Raw genomic sequence first — 16,381 nt, forward strand, 5'->3', positions numbered from 1 at the left:
TGGTGTGAAAAGTCCTCCAATCATTTTACTCTGTTAGCAATTAGTCCTTCAAGAGAAACCTTACTCTAATAGCAAGTGTTAGGATCATCGTGAAATCAATGGTCTCTAGCTATAAGAAGAGTGAATTGTTTGAAACCTGCATATACAAAACTTTACTCTCTTGCACACAGGTAAGGCCAAAAACATTTGTTAGTGCATGAGGTGCTTGTGTGTGGATTTGGTCATGTTATATTTCATAATGGAAGCAATAAGAATACTAACAATATATTTTAATTGATTTGTGATCCTATTGCACGACCTACCAAGGAACTCCTAGACGAGTGTAAGTGCTATAAGTTAGTAACATATTGTTCTATGTTTCCCAACAATTTCTATAAACTTACACTACGTCATTCTCTTTACTCCATTTTGATATTTAGGGTCCTAGTTAAGTCTATTTCAAATTTAGTTTAAATGATTTGTTACTTTCATTGACAACTACTCAAGAATAATTGACTTCAATTTTTCTTAATGAAAGATCATTTTATAGTCTCCTCTATTTGTTTTTCTTTCTTTGTTGAGGTGAATCCAATTTGGTTCATCTATTAGGTGTAAAGGAGTGACAATATAGGAAATCTTTCTCTCACTCTTTTGAATCCTATATCTCTAGCTAGTTACCAACCATATTATTATAGTTGTTGGGTTGTGATTGCATGTACATATTATTTATATAGTTTCCGTTTAGATTTTGGAATGATGTTCTTATTACATGATATCTTACCAATCATATGTCTTCATCTATTTAGCATGGTCAGATGCATTTACTATAATGTTTCCAAGTGATCTATTTGTTGTCTTTAATTTGAGTGCACTTTTTTTTATCCATCTCTTATATCTTAATAGAGATAAATTGTCACCTAAAGTAGTTAAGTGTGGCTTCTTTTGCTACTCTCTTTTTTTGGATAAGTAAAATTTTATATATAGCACTGACAAAGCATACAATAAGTGGACTTTACTAGCGGCTCATGATTGGCAAAGTATCATATTACACTCCGAAGGATCGGAATACATGAATTTGCACACTTCTAAAAATCTTCTCACAATCTAACTGCACCTCATCAAAGAAATTTCTATTTCTTGCTCTCCACACATAGTGGACCAAAGAGGACAAGGCAAGATGTCGAGCCTTTGTCAACATTCGACTCCCACAATAGTATCTCCTGAAGACTCTCAATGTTCTTCGGTAGGTAGACATCTTATGTTGCATGTGTAGCCAATCTCGGATCGACTTCCATAACTCCATAATAGCAAGGCACCCGAAGAATAGGTACTCTTGCGACTCCAATATCTATCTACAAAATGTGCAACTGTCGATCCTCCATGTAATCTTGTTTGTCTCATGTGGGAAGACGTCTCTTTGCCAACATCTAGAGTGCGACTACATGACTCGTCTATAAGTAGGTCTTCCCCATTGTTCAGGTCCATGTCTTCTTAGAATTAGGATGTCTAAAGAAGTCATATGCCTGAGTCACCCTGCCATCTTGAGCAAACCACTTTGCTAGTCTTTGTCCAGCAGTCTCTGGAAGCTGGCAACAAATAATAGAAGATTTTGTATCTACAATAGGGGCTTGACCAGAAGGGAATCTGAATGGGCTGCCTCCCATGTCCATATATTTGCACACCTTAGGTAAGTGTGATGCACCCACTTTATCTAGAGCACATCCTCCTTAGCTTGTATTCACCAACGTACTTTTGCCAAAAGGGCTAACTTCCAAGCTCGTAAATCATGAAATCCCAAGCCACTTTCCTCTTTGGGTTTGCACATCTCTGCCCATGACACTGGTGGGTACTTCGATGTCCACATGAATGATCTACAGATGCTCTAAATACGATCATTGATGCCCAATGATAGTGGTAGTATAGATAGCCAGAAGAACTCCACTCCATAGGACGGTGCCTTGCTTGCATAGGATAGCGTCTTCTTCGGCCAAGCATTTATTCATCGGACTAAAGAATCAAGTTGTGGGCTGTAATATGAAATCCGAAGACACTCTACAGCTAGTAGAATCCTAAGATATCTGAAGGGCATAGTGCCTTCTTGAAAGCCTGTGATGGAAAGCAACCGCTTGCGAGTCGTGTCATCAACTTCTGCTAGGTAAATACATGACTTCAGTCCATTAACCTGAAGTTGTCTCTCCAAACTCCTGTAAGCAAGTAGTCAATGCAGTAACTAAAGCTTCATCACCTCTAATGAATAGAAGGAGATTATTCACATAGGTTTGAGATGAGCACACTGGTGGAAACAGAAGCCCAATCCTACAGTGCACTATTGTATCTACCTCCTAAAAATCTCTATACAAATGTCAAATAAATATGGTGCCAATGGGTCACCCTGTCTCAAGCCTCTAGCTCCTCTAAAGAGTCTAAAAGGTCCTCCGATAACGGCCACTGAAAATGAGGTGGTAGTCACACACTCTATAATTCATGCAATAAACTGTTCCGAGTAGTTCAACCCAATAAGTGCCTCATACAAGAAATCCCAATGTACCGAGTCGAAAGCCTTTTGAAGATCAAACTTCATAATGCTCCTGGGTGAGGTGTGTCATATTGTATTTTCGGAAAATCTCCTGGCAGGTGGATATTATTTGTGATGAGGTGACCTTTACAAATGCTGCATGTGACTGATGTAAGATATGACCCAATGTGACTGACAATTGATCGAGACAAGAGATATCAAAGTGTGATACCATCTTCAGAGCAATTTACCACCACTAAAAAATTTGTAGTAAAATCTCTTCCAATTGTGTCCCAAGCTTCTTTGAAAAATTTCAACCCATAACCATCTGAACTAGGTGCTCGATGATCCCTTATATCAAGCAATGCCACCTTGATCTCATCTAATGGAGGGAGGTAGGCAAGCTAATCATGTTGGTTGATATAGGTTATGACTGATGGACCCAGAAGGTGACGTGGCAATCAAAGTCAAGATGACGTGGCAGTTTTACTCCGAAAGGAGTAATATCCCCTTGTTTTGCCTGCATCAATTCCCCAGTGTTAAAATCCTTGGGTTAACCAGACCGGATTTTAATCTGGCTAGGGGAAGATGGTCAGTTGTTAAGCCGAGCGAACCAGGGAGTATAATGTCTCAAGGGCGGCCAGATCTTAGGGAGGTCTTACATAGCGGCCAGAATGACTGACTTATTCTACAACACATCAATCATAAATAATAGTGTGCATGTGTATTCGTTCGGTCTTAAAGTCAGGGGAGCTTGTATGCTCTAATCGTACAAATATTTGGCCAGGTTAAAGGCCCTTAGCCTCATTAATTCTCATATGTGCGACCAGCAGGATAAAGCCCAGTCGGGATAAAGGCGCTTAGCCTCATCAGTTCTCATATGTGTAACTGGCTAGATAAAGCCCGGTCGAGATAAAGGCGCTCAGCCTTATCAGCTCCCATATGTGTAACCGACCAGATAAAGCCTGGTCGGGATAAAGGCTCTCAACCTTATCAATTCCCATATGTGTAACCGGTCGGATAAAGTCCGACCGGGATAAAGGCACCCAGCCTCATCAATCCCCATATGTGTAACCGGCCGGATAAAGGTCGGCCGAGATAAAGGCGCTCAGCCTCATCAGTTTCCACATATGTAACAGGTCGGATAAAGACCGGCCGAGTTAAAGGCACTCAGCCTCATCAATTCCCATATATGTGACCAGCTGTCCGAGCTTAAGGCCCTCAGCTTCATAAAACTTTCTAGGTACGCCCGACCAAAGTGCACATACGTCCGTTCAAGCAAAGGATTGATCGGGCATACGACACTTATCAAAGGGATTTCTTGGGATCCCGGTGCACTCTACCATTCTCTAGAAAGTATATTAATGTTGCGCAAGACGTAATTGAGCAGCTTAATCTAACATAAGGCAAAGGAATATACAGAATGCAACTAAATGGTTCAATAAAAGAGGTCGGCTTAAGGACCAGCTGAAATATATTCAACGTAGATTACATCAGCCAAATAAAGAGGCCAGCTTAAGGACCGGCCGAGATATACTCAACAAACAAGTAGTAGATAATATTTTAACAGTATGTAAGGGTTGTCGGGGAATATTCCTTGGGTACTTCTTGCAGAGGTTAGTTATGACGGAATACTCCCTCGACAATTTCATCAAGGGTCTAAGCCATAAACGACAAAAGAGGTATATCTGTGGGTAGAAAAAAGATTCCTCGGAATTGCATATCATCCAGATTGTACTTTTTCCATCACTTAACAAACTCCGATGTACAATGTCACCTCATGATCACGGAGGTTGTGAGAGGTGGTATGTAAAAGGGGATCATCTCCGTTAGTAAGGTACCCATCATCTGCATCTAAAACCTATGCTCGCGCGTATCCACTACTGCTCTTCATTTTCACTCGCTGGAGATCGTACTAACTTGAGCATCAGAGGGCCTTGCTAGGGATTCCTTCCTTGGTTTTTAGTCACTAACGCTTTGTTGGATCGTTTGAGTGTGCGTAGAATCCAAAGGAAATCACCTTCTCGGAGGAGGTCTTCTCTTCGTTAACAATCAAGCCATCGTCACCCGCGCGTCATCTCCTCATCTCTCAGACAGGATTACTAGTCAATCCTGATGTCTAGCCCCAACGGCAAACAAGAGTGGGAGAAAGTTGACTAGTCCACTAATGTGCCGAGCTGTCTTCGAAAATGAGTCGTGAAGGCCTATACCTCAAAAGATTATGTAAGACTGCCATCATTCTTCTCCACGACTGTGATTTCATTATGCCTATTATTCCTCTTTACAAGTGCATGAAAATAGGAGGTATTGCGGTCCACCTGCTTGAAATATCCCAGCTTGGCACATTGCATGTAGAAACTATGTTTTGCAACATTTAGGCGGTTTCTAATTGTTGCACCTCCTTGTAATTGTCTGGCATGGTTCCCTGGGTTAGTCCAGCATCTTGTACCTCTTCCAAACACTGACAAGCAGTAGTCGCTCTCCCTAAATATGTTAGAAGAGGTACCATTAAAATAAATATAGTTTTATATTTATAGAAGAGGTTCTTTTAAAATTAGTTAAATGTGACATCATTAAAGAATTAAAATAAATATTCTATTATTTTATATAGTCTTATATTGTACAAATGAGACACGTTAAGAATGACGTGACTCGAATTCCCATCCCTAAGTGGAGCTATGCTATTTATATTTCTCTCTAGGATCTTGAAGTGTTTTCTTTTTTCCTGACTTAATTTCATCCTTTCGTTATCCTCCTATTGATTTGTTGTCACGCCTCACACGAGTTCGGCCTACCATGAAGCTAGTTTCGCTGACCACGATGAACTGCAAAAAATGTTAGAGCAAAAATATATAAATATTAACCAAACTAACTAAATGCATGCCTCTTTAAAAATACTTCTACATCTCAGCAATATTCAAAAGATAAAAAATTCCAGAACGTGAGCAAGAAAATGCAAAGTGAATATAAAAAGGAAGTGCATGATGTCAAATGAATATCTTATAACAGTCCAAAGAGTAAATAGTCAAGGTTATAATTTTCTGCACTTAACATCATTAATCTCTTGTCAGAAATTTCTCTTATATGATTTCATCATTTCTCATACTTCCTTCGCTTACGAGTATTCTTAATTTAATTTATCAATGAATCCACATATGACAGACTACCCACAATCTATCTAGTAAAAGATGCATTGTATATAGGGATGAGCATACCACAATTCATGCAATACGAAGTGCATCATAAGCATATCTAAATATATAAAGTGAACAATTCGCAATCCACCTATGTGAAATATATCATATAAATATATATAGGATAAACAATCTGCAATCCACCCAAAGGTACACCTAACAAAAGAAAAGTAACAAAAGAAAAGTGTGAACGACCCTCAATCCACCCAATGAGAAAAATCATCTCATATAAAATGGTCAATGCCTACACACATGTGAAAAGACCTAAGGACCCTTTTAAAGTGTGGAACCAATGCTCTACAATATAAGTAATTTATTTTAGTATAATAAGTCTCACAACTCCTTTAGAGTACAGAGTTGAAATTTTATAATGTTGTTGTTACATTTTTTATCTCTTTAATTTAACATCCATAATAGCGCAACCCATTTCAGAGCGCTAAGCCGAAGCTCTACCATATAACCATTGCATTTATTATCCCATTGATTCAGTTTAAAAAATTATGCAACTCTTTCAGAGAGGAGAACTGAAGCTCTATAGTATAATTTATATATTATTTTATTAGTTAACATAATTAATTATGGAATTTACTTTGTCATGTTTCTCAAAATAGATCTACTTTCATAAATTAAATCATACACAAAGTAAATGCAACGAAATAAGCAAGAAAACAACTCAGATCATATTTGCTCACCGTAGGGAATTCTACTCTCCTTCTATTGGATTTAATTATCAAATAGATGGTTGTACAACTTATTGCAGTGATCAAGCATCATCAATCATGGGTTCAGTGTTATGTTCACTGTCCTTGCAACCTAGTATGGAAGTGCATATGTTAGTTGTCCTATGAAAAGCCTGGGCAACATAGTTTAATTTTTAGTTTCTTCTAACATGACTTTGACTTTCCACCACACTATCTCTTTAAAGCGCAAAACCATTGAAGATAATCCAAATTCTAGCATTTATAGAGGCTAAGCTAGGAAGCATAAAGCTTAATCTAACCTTCGAGTGAGAGATTTTGAATAGGAAATCAAGGAGGCAAGGGAAGTTAAATAGGAGCCGAGGAGCAACGACATGGCATGAGCAATAACATAGTGGTGACGAGTCCTCAATTAAGCTGTCTCGCTCAAAACTCGGATACAAGTCAGTGTGAGGCGGCAGCAATGACATCACTAATGGTGGTGATAGCATGGGTAGTGGAGAAGTGTCGTGAGGCAGTAGTGTTAGGAGAAGGCAACGACGATGTTGTGAGGCAGCGACAGTGTAGCGAGGTCATGGCCGTCATGGGTGGAGAAGAATTTAGGGTTGGGGTGAGAAGATGACATGCATGGGAGAAAGAAAATAAGGTTTGAGGTATATAAGTTGCACTTTTGCAACAATGTCCAAACATGATCCTTGGAATTTTCTATAATATAACATTTGTTGTTTGGTATGAAGTTGAAGGGATCACTGCTTGGGTTCTCCAGATTTGCAAATATTTAAAGATCTGAGATTTAGATGGATCATTGTTTGTGTTTTACATGTATGCAAGTAGTATATTTTTCATTTCATTATTATCATGTCTAGTTTATGTTCCACCTAAGAATTTCTCTAGTTTATGTAACAAGTAGGATACAAATAATATCTATTGTCTAGTTTGAGTGGCAATATTAGAAGTTTTAGTATTAATAGAGTTATTGGTATAATGGGTCCAATCCACATTAATATTTTAGGTTGAGGGTTGTACCATTAGCCCTGTATATACCTCATGGTTATTTCACAAAGCAATACAATATTCGTTTCTTCAAATTCTTTGGTACATGTTTTTTCACTTTTTGATCATGTCATTTGCAACTATCAGATAGAAGAAGCGTCTCCATGAACATAACAAGTCACCTCCCATTGAAGTTCCTTCAGCTTCATGGTCAGAATAGAATAGCAGAAGCAACTAATAGTGTTACGGATTTGAGGATTTATTTGACATTCTCAGTGCCAGTTGTTAACTCATCGGAAGAAATTCTTAGTCTTCTTCATGCAAGCAATGGTTTACTTGTTCCTACAAACAGGAGAAACCTCAACAATCGCCGTTTTGGCTACCAAGTAAATTGCTGTGAATATTTTCCTTTTCTTTTAGTATGTTGCAGATGAACATTTTCCAAAATAATGCCTTTGACTATTTATTTGCTCAGGTACGTAATATTTCAACTACAACTGTTGTTACAGTAAGTTGTGACGCTGTACATATAATTAGCAGACAAGGGACTCCAATTTCTCCAACTTACCCATTCACATTCCTTTTTGGTAATTCTACTCTCACATGGATATTAAATCGTGATCCATAATTTTAAGATATTAATCTGTCATGACGTTTTGGGTTGAATGGATACTATTTTGACAAAGTTATAGAAAATGAAGCATGTATGTCTACTGAGTAATAATCTAAGAATCAATCTCAAATAGCTGGGACCGATGGCATATTTTTATTGTTCTTGCTTTTCTTGCTGTAAACTTATAATCAGAATTAAATACAGGAAGAAAAATGAAGCGAGGATGAATTGTTGTCTATCATCAATAATATTTTTTCCATTTGTGTATTCAAATTGTGAAAGCCAGGCTACTGACTGAAACTTTTACCAGATGACAAAAACTAAAAGAGAAAATCCCTTGTATAGACTCCAATATTAGAATGGTTTAGGTATTCAAGCTTGGTCAAGTTCCTGAACCCAATTTTGGGATAATGTATAACATAGGTTGTCTTTATCACAATGGATGTCTTCATGTAGCTCTACAATTTTAGTAACTTGAGGTCATTGTGTAATTTTCATGGATGAGATTGATACCTAGAAATATAAACTTAATTATGATTTACTAGAGTTTGATTTTGCAAAGATCCTTAAATTTGTACTTTGTCACTGATAGATAATCAAAGACCTTCAGTAAGGTTGAGTACAAATTCTAGCACGAGGACTAGACATCACAAAATACTGGTGCTGATAGAGTTTATGAAGCCTGTTTTCAATTTCAGCGCTTCAGCAATTGTTATTTCGGGAGGATATATTCTGAGGTATGTTTTTCAATGTACAAGAATTCCTGTACTCGCTGACCCAACCTGTTTCTCTAATTCAAAAGTTTAGTATGCCTGACGAATGGAGTCCTGTTTTGCTTTGTGATTAGGTTTCAAGAAATGGAGAGGAGCACATATCTGACTGAAATACAAAGCAATGATAGTACCATTACTGTGGAAATTCCTGAAAATAAGACAACGGACATTGCTGGAAACAAGAACCTTGCATCAAACCTTCTACAAGTGAAGCATTGTAAGTCTTATTTTCTCATTCTTACACAGCTTTCCTCTCCAACACTATAACAATTTATATTGAATGATTTGATGATCTGCTGCATTGACTTCAATAGATTGATGGTATGTGAAACTAAATAAGCACCAAGATCTATGTTATAGAAGGCAAATTTCCCAAATCCTTCTGCTATTTTTCAGAGATGCCCAAAGAGCGTTGTTAATTTTCAAAATGTACAAAACGCGTTGCTTCCCCACATGAAGTGGCAAAAATTTCCCTCACCAAATCAATAACTCTAAAATATTTTAGTATTCCCAAATTGCACTCTGACTTTTTGAATTCATAAAAGACTCTTTCTCTCACCTGCTCCGTTTTTATTTTTCAAAAACACATAGTTTTACAATATTAATTTATTTTCTTAATTTTTTCTAGACTAGTATTTTTACAACAACTAAACCTTATCCCACTAGGTGGGGTCGGCTATATCTAATGGGGTGGGTTATATGGATCCTTTTACGCCATTGGACTCTATCCCCTACTATATCATCATTTATATTTAAATACATTTTATCTTATTTTATTATTTCTAATCAAGTCTTTTTTAATCTTTCTCTACTACGCATTGTCATAGTTTTATATCACCTAATTAGAACATTCATTGGTCGTCTAGGTACATATCCGTACCATCTTAAACTTGTCTCCCGGAGTTTTCTCTCAATAGATGCAACCTTGACTCTCTCTAGTATTTTTATTTCTTATCCTGTCCGTCCTTGTAGGTTCACACATCCACTTTAACATCTTCATCTCTACAACTCTCATTTTCTTCTCATGTACTCAAGTCGAATATTTAGCTCCAAATAACATAGCAAGTCTAACCACCGTTTTGTAATACTTTCCTTTAAGTCTTAGAGGTACTTTATGATCTCAAAGAACCCTTAATACTCTCTCCTTCATCTCAATCATTCTGTTTGTATTCTATATAAGACATTTCTCTTAATCTCTCCATCCTTTTACAAAAATGATCCTAAATACTTAAAATTCTCAATTAACAACTTGTCATCTCTTATCTTAATAATTATTTCATTACATCTAATATTATTAAACTAAATTCTATATATTCTTTCTTTACTCTACTATGCCTAAAACCATTCACTTTTAGCATTTCTCACAAAGATTCGAGTTTAGCATTTACTCTTTCATGTGTCTCATCTACCAAAATAATATCATTTATAAACAACATGCATTACGGTACCATATCTTAGATGTAGGGACTTAATGCTATCTATTTTTTGGGTTAGGTCAAAGTGGTATATCATGTATCCAAAATGTACAAAAGTGAGGTTTTAGAGTCTATTCATATATGTCAGATTTGAATAGATACCTAAAGACCTGTATACATGTATCTGCATGCTCCTGAATATCCTCTCTACATCTAACTGACCCTCACTAAAAAAACTACGATTTTGGGTCCTCTACACATAATGTATCAGCAATGACAAAGCTAAATGACGAGCCTTTGTTACCATTTTGCTCCCGCTGTAGTGTTGTCCAAAGACACAAATCATCCTCTGATAGGCAGACCTCTTTGGACGCATATAAAGTCAACCTCGAATCCTCTGCCATAGGTCCGTAATAGGAGGGCACTGGAAGAACAAATGATATTGTGCCATCGACACCTATCTGCAAAATGTGTATTGCCAATCCTCCTCATATTCCTACCAGTCTATAGTGTCATGCTCCGCGACCAGCAACAGACATCGATGTTGCTTTCAAACGAAAAAATCGAAAACAACCAACCTCGGTAGTACAGTAATTGCAAAACAAATCAATCTTTTCATTCCAAAATAAACTATAAACTATTCATACTATTCGACCTAATTAAATTGCATCCACTTAAATTTGAAAACCCCCTATTACAGCGGAATTCTAGTCTTCCCGTCAGAAATTGGAGCGGATTCACTATCCCCATAACTCGACTTGCTCCCTATCCTCGATTTCATTCTCAGTTCCAATTTCGTCTCTAACTGAAATGAGTTATAAGGGGTAAATGACTTGGAGTCTGGAGTAAGCGGGTGATAAAATACAAATACAGAAGTTCTTAAGAAGCAGTAGTTTTTCAGTAGTAAAAAGAAATAAAAGTTAACTCAAAATGAAAATATACATAGGTACTATATTAAATCATGTTCCTCATGGCTTAAGCTGATATCAACCCTCTAGAGTTATCCCTCATAGAGGAGAGGTTGGAAATCAAAAGTAGTTCAGAAATCAGAAGTGTTCAGAATACGTATCCCTACCATTTAGTTCATAATTAATTCAGTGCCCCAAAATACAGTAATCATGGTAATCAGTAATCTCTAGTAATTAGTAATAACAGTAGTGTAAAAATAATTTTCATAAAATGAAACTATCACTTTCAGAACTCATAATTTACGTAATAAGCTCACTTATTGAAATCCTTGGAAGTTGATATGACAATGGGAAAGGTGGGATTCTTGAAGTATATTCTCCTTCCTTGCCAAAACAATTCTGTCGTGGATATGTCTTCGCTTCTGATCAAGCTTTCCGTAATTTTGCCATGGTTATTTATAGGAGTAAAGTTTTGATCTCTACCAACCCCACTACTCCACTAACCCCACTATCTCCACTAACACCCTTATCTCCACTAACGCTATGATCTCCACTATCCCATTATCTCCACTATCCTATTCGAATGGTGGTCTTTACATTCCTCCCTCCTTATGAAAAGTTTCATCCTTGAAACTTGAGTCACCATAGACCTCGAAATGACAAGGCCAGTGTATACGCATTTCCTCTTCTCGTTCCCAAGTAGCCTCCCTGTTGGTATGGTTGGACCACTAGACTTTAACATACGAAATAATCCTTCGTCTCAACACTTGGTCCTTTGAATCCACGATTCAAATCGGGACCTCTTCATACTTCAAGTTTTCCTTTAAGTTCCCTTGAGTTACCAATGGTTCTGCCCTCAAGATATGACTCGAGTCCGCCGTATATCTTCTCAATTGAGAGGCATGGAAGACATTGTGGATCCTCAATAAAACCGGAGGTAAGGCTAGTTTATATGTCATAGTGTCGACCCTTCCTAAGAGTTCAAATGGTCCTATATATCTAGGACTTAGCTTTTCAGATTTATCAAATCTCGCCACACGTTTCATCGGTGAAACCTTTATATATTTTCTCACTAATATCGAATTCTATGGACCTTCGTTTTGTATCATCTCAACTTTGCTAATGGTCTTGGGCCATCTTTTGTCGCTCTAGAATAATTGCCACTTTGCCCATGGTGGATTAGATGAGCTCGGGCCCAGTAAGGGTCTTCTCTCCTACTTTATCCTAGTATAAGGGCGATCGGCATTTTCGTCCATACAATACCTCATACGGGGCCATCCCGAAATTGCTATGGTAGCCATTATTATAAGTAAACTCGATCAAAGGAAGATGATCAGCCCAATTTGAACTAAAGTCTAGCACGCATGCTTGTAGGATATCTTCGAGCGTTTGGATGGTTCTTTTTGTTTGCCAGTTCGTTTGTGGATGATAAGTCGTGCTAAGAGTAACTTGGAGCCCATTGCCTATTGAAAACTTTTCCAAGATCTGGACACGAATCTTGGATCTCAGTCGGACAAGATACTCACTGGCACTCCATGCAGTCGCACTATGTGATCTCGGCAACCCTACCACAAAATCCATGGAAATATGTTCCCATTTCCATTATGCAATTTCTAATGTTGTAAGAGTCCTCCATGTCGCTGGTGTTCAGCCTTCACTTGTTGACACACCAAACACCTAGCTACGAAGTTTGCTACGTCTTGCTTCATTCCTCTCCACCAGAAGTTTTTCTTCAAGTCTCTATACATTTTTGTACTTCCGGGGTGAATTGAGAATTTGGATTTGTGTGCCTTGGACAGTACTTCCTTTCAGAGATTGTCAACATTGGCATACATAGTCGCTCCCTCATCCAAAGTATGCCCTTACCATTTACTTGAAATTCTAGCTTGAGCTTTGAGTTTTATCAAATTAGAGTTGTGGTCTGGCTATGCATGGTTTAAGTGCCCGTGATAGTTTTGATATGATCAACCGAGTTAAGTTAAGTTATGTTTGTGTTTGATCCTTATGTCAAAGTGTGTAGGAATCTATATTGGGTTCCAAAATTCTTTCTAGATTAAATTACCAATTTTTATTGTTAGGGTAGAAATTGTTTTGACTTAGAAAAATATTTGTTTTATCTTCTATTTGAATTTTTTGTTCAAAATTTCTAGACTAATAGCACAGTTGTGTTTCTGCTGTGGGAAATTTTTTCCAAATTTTCTAATAAATAATAAAATTTCTATGAATTATTTTTTGAAAAGATGATTTTTAATAATAAAAATTCAAGAAAATAGAAATTTAGAAACTTTATTTTTTTTGCCATTAAACAATGTGTCTTACATGTCCAAGAAAATTAGCAGAATTTTTAAAGTTGAAAATATATTTTTAAAAATTTATTTTTGAAAATTAGGTTGCTCTTTTGTTAGATTAAATAATATCTTTATGTAGAAATTTTTCTACTGATCTAGCTTATTCTATTTAAGTTTGACAAAAAATTTCAAAATCGAGAAGTAACTTTTAAATTATTTTTTATAAAAAAAGAAGATTAATTAATAAAAATAGAACATTTTTGAAAATTATTTTTAAAAAATATTAGCCTACTAGTAATTCTTGTTTTGTACCCAAAAAAAAAAAAAACTTTTCAAAATTTTTCTAACTACTTATTTTATTTTTCCCTATTTTTTATGTGGTCAAAGGGGAAGAAATAGGTATAAGTTAAGGGGAAGGTGGGATAATTGAAAATTTTATTCTTATACTTATTTGCAAATAATTAGTATCATTGCAATTTTCATTCACTTATTATATTACATTTTGTTTTGATCCTAACTTTAACACGGGTTGATGCACATCAAAAAGGGAGAGATTGTAAGTACCCATGGTAGTTTTGATGTGGTTAACTGAGTTAAGTTAGGTTCTGTTTGTAATTGATCCTTGTATCTAAGTATGCAGGAGCTTAGGAACACAAGAAGTTGAGTGTAAGACACAACTAACGAGAAGGATGATACAGGAAGGGAGTCGATGGGCTCTGTGCATCTGAGGGATGAGGTACTACGGAAGAGTATATCAGTGGACAAGAAGGACGTGCGCGACGTTCAAGGGACAAGAAGCCGGGAGAAAGTTTGCTCAAGGAGAAGGTCAGAGTTGGGTTCGGGTGAGCTCAACTCCAGGTTAACTGGAGCATCACCTACTTGAACAAAATTAGCTTAGAGGCTAATCTACTTCATGGAAGGCGCCTCACATGAACAATGCGAAGGCACCTTCAATATCCGTTAGCCGAAGATAAAGTTTTATCTTTGGCGGATAACACTTAATCTATTGAAGGCGCCTTGGACCTACTTGAAGGTACCTTGGACATACTTGAAGGCGCCTTCGAGCCACGGATAGATTTTTCCAGGAGCTATAAAAAGACTCATAGAGTTAGGAAATTAACAACAACTTAACTACAACTTCTGTAATCACTTTCTAGTCTTTTTCTAAGATGTCAACGTCTGTAAGAGGCTACTCCGCCTTCGACAAAGGAGATTTTTAGTGGAGTTTATTCAACGCTTTGGATTAACAACCACCTACATTGTAACCAAGTAAATCTAGCTTTCGAACTATTCTCTTAGAAGTTGTTAATTTTATGCATTCTTATTTTGTTCAATTAATTATGCATAATTAATCAAATCCAAAGATCGCGAAAAGACTTCTTTAATTTTTGTAGGCAATTCATCCTCCTCTTACCGGCCACACTGGGACCAACACATGGTTCAACTGACACTGAGGCAAGAATCATCTTTCCCCAATTTTTTTAGCGCAAAGTGTCTGCCACTTTGTTAGTTTTTCCTGAATGGTAACTAATAGTGAGATCGTAATCTTGAGAAGCTCAATCCATCTCTATCTCATGTTTAATTCTTTTTGAGTAAATAAGTATTTGAGGCTCTATCTCCTATAAAGATCTCACATTTGACCCATATAAGTAGTGTATCTAAATTTTTAAAGCGAAGATTATTGTTGTCAGCTCGAGGTCGTGCGTAGGGTAATTTTTCTCATATGGTTTTAATTGTCTTGATGTATATGCAATCACTCTACCATCTTGCATAAGCGCGCACCCCAGGCCTCCTTTCGAAGCATCACTATAGATGGTAAAACCTTTGCCTTTAGTGGATAAAACCAATATTGGTGTCAATGTCAGTTTCTTTTTTAAGATCTCAAAGCTCCTCTTGTATTTCTCATTCCAATTGAACTTGAAATATTTCTATGTGAGTTTGGTCAAAGGTATGGCTATTGAGGAAAATCTTTCAACAAATTTCTTATAGTAGCTAGCTAATTCTAAGAAGCTTTGAACCTCAATAACAATTGTCGGTCGTGGCCATTTTAGTATCACCTCCACCTTCTTTGGGTCCACTGATGCTCCCTCCGTCGATATGATATGACCCAGGAAAATTACACTCTTTAGCCAGAATTCACATTTCTTGAACTTGGCTTATAATTGTTTCTCACGAAGAGTTTCGAGTGTAAGCCAGAGGTGTTCTATGTGGTCTTCTTCACTTGATGAGTAGACGATGATATCGTCGATGAATACTACCACAAACTTATCGAGGAATGGTTTGAATTTGCGATTCATAAGGTCCATGAATGCTACGGGAGCATTTGTTAATTCGAATGGCATAACCATGAATTCGTAATGCCCATATCTAGTTCGGAAGACAGTTTTCGGAATATCCTCTCCATTGATTTTTAATTGATGGTATCCCGACTTAAGTCGAGCTTTGAATACACCTTAGCTCCATTGAGTTGGTTTTATAGGTCATCAATTCTTAGTAGAGGGTATTTGTTCTTAATTGTAAGCTTATTTAATTCCTTGTAATTGATGCACAATCTCATGTTGGCGTCCTTTTTCTTTACGAGTAACACTAGTGCTCCCCGTGGTGATGTGCTTGTCCATATTTGCTTCTTATCCAATAGATCTTGGAATTGTTCCCTGAGTTCCTTGAGTTCCATTGGAGCCATTCGGTATGAAGCCTTTGAAATTGGCATGGCGTTCGACATTAAATTGACCTCAAATTTGATTTCTCGATCAGGTGATGACCCTAGTAGTTCATCCAAAAAAAACATCTGAGAATTCTCTTACTATCAGTATATCTTCTACTCTTTACTCAGAGTCTTCCTTGACCTCACTTATCATTGCAAGGTGTACTTCTTTCCCACATTTCATGGCTTTCCAAGTTTGGGTGGCGGATAAAAGAAATTTCCGCTCCTTAGCTTTACTATGGAAAATAATCTCCTCTTAATCTGGAGTTTGTAGTCGAACGGTCTTCGCATGGTAGTCCAC

At 37.0% G+C, this 16,381-nt stretch overlaps 1 protein-coding gene across 1 annotated transcript in view; it reads left to right on the plus strand.

Annotated features, from left to right (window-relative positions):
• Window positions 1-16,381, plus strand: part of LOC122043631 — a 51,113-nt gene that overhangs the window by 24,778 nt on the left and 9,954 nt on the right. The window contains exons 5-8 of the mRNA XM_042604238.1: window positions 7,527-7,765; window positions 7,855-7,966; window positions 8,585-8,729; window positions 8,840-8,982. Of these exons, the coding sequence (XP_042460172.1) occupies window positions 7,527-7,765; window positions 7,855-7,966; window positions 8,585-8,729; window positions 8,840-8,982 (639 nt within the window). The remainder of the gene's footprint in view (window positions 1-7,526; window positions 7,766-7,854; window positions 7,967-8,584; window positions 8,730-8,839; window positions 8,983-16,381) is intronic.

The sequence above is a fragment of the Zingiber officinale genome, chromosome 2A, assembly GCF_018446385.1.
Source record: "Zingiber officinale cultivar Zhangliang chromosome 2A, Zo_v1.1, whole genome shotgun sequence".
Lineage (NCBI taxonomy): Eukaryota > Viridiplantae > Streptophyta > Magnoliopsida > Zingiberales > Zingiberaceae > Zingiber > Zingiber officinale.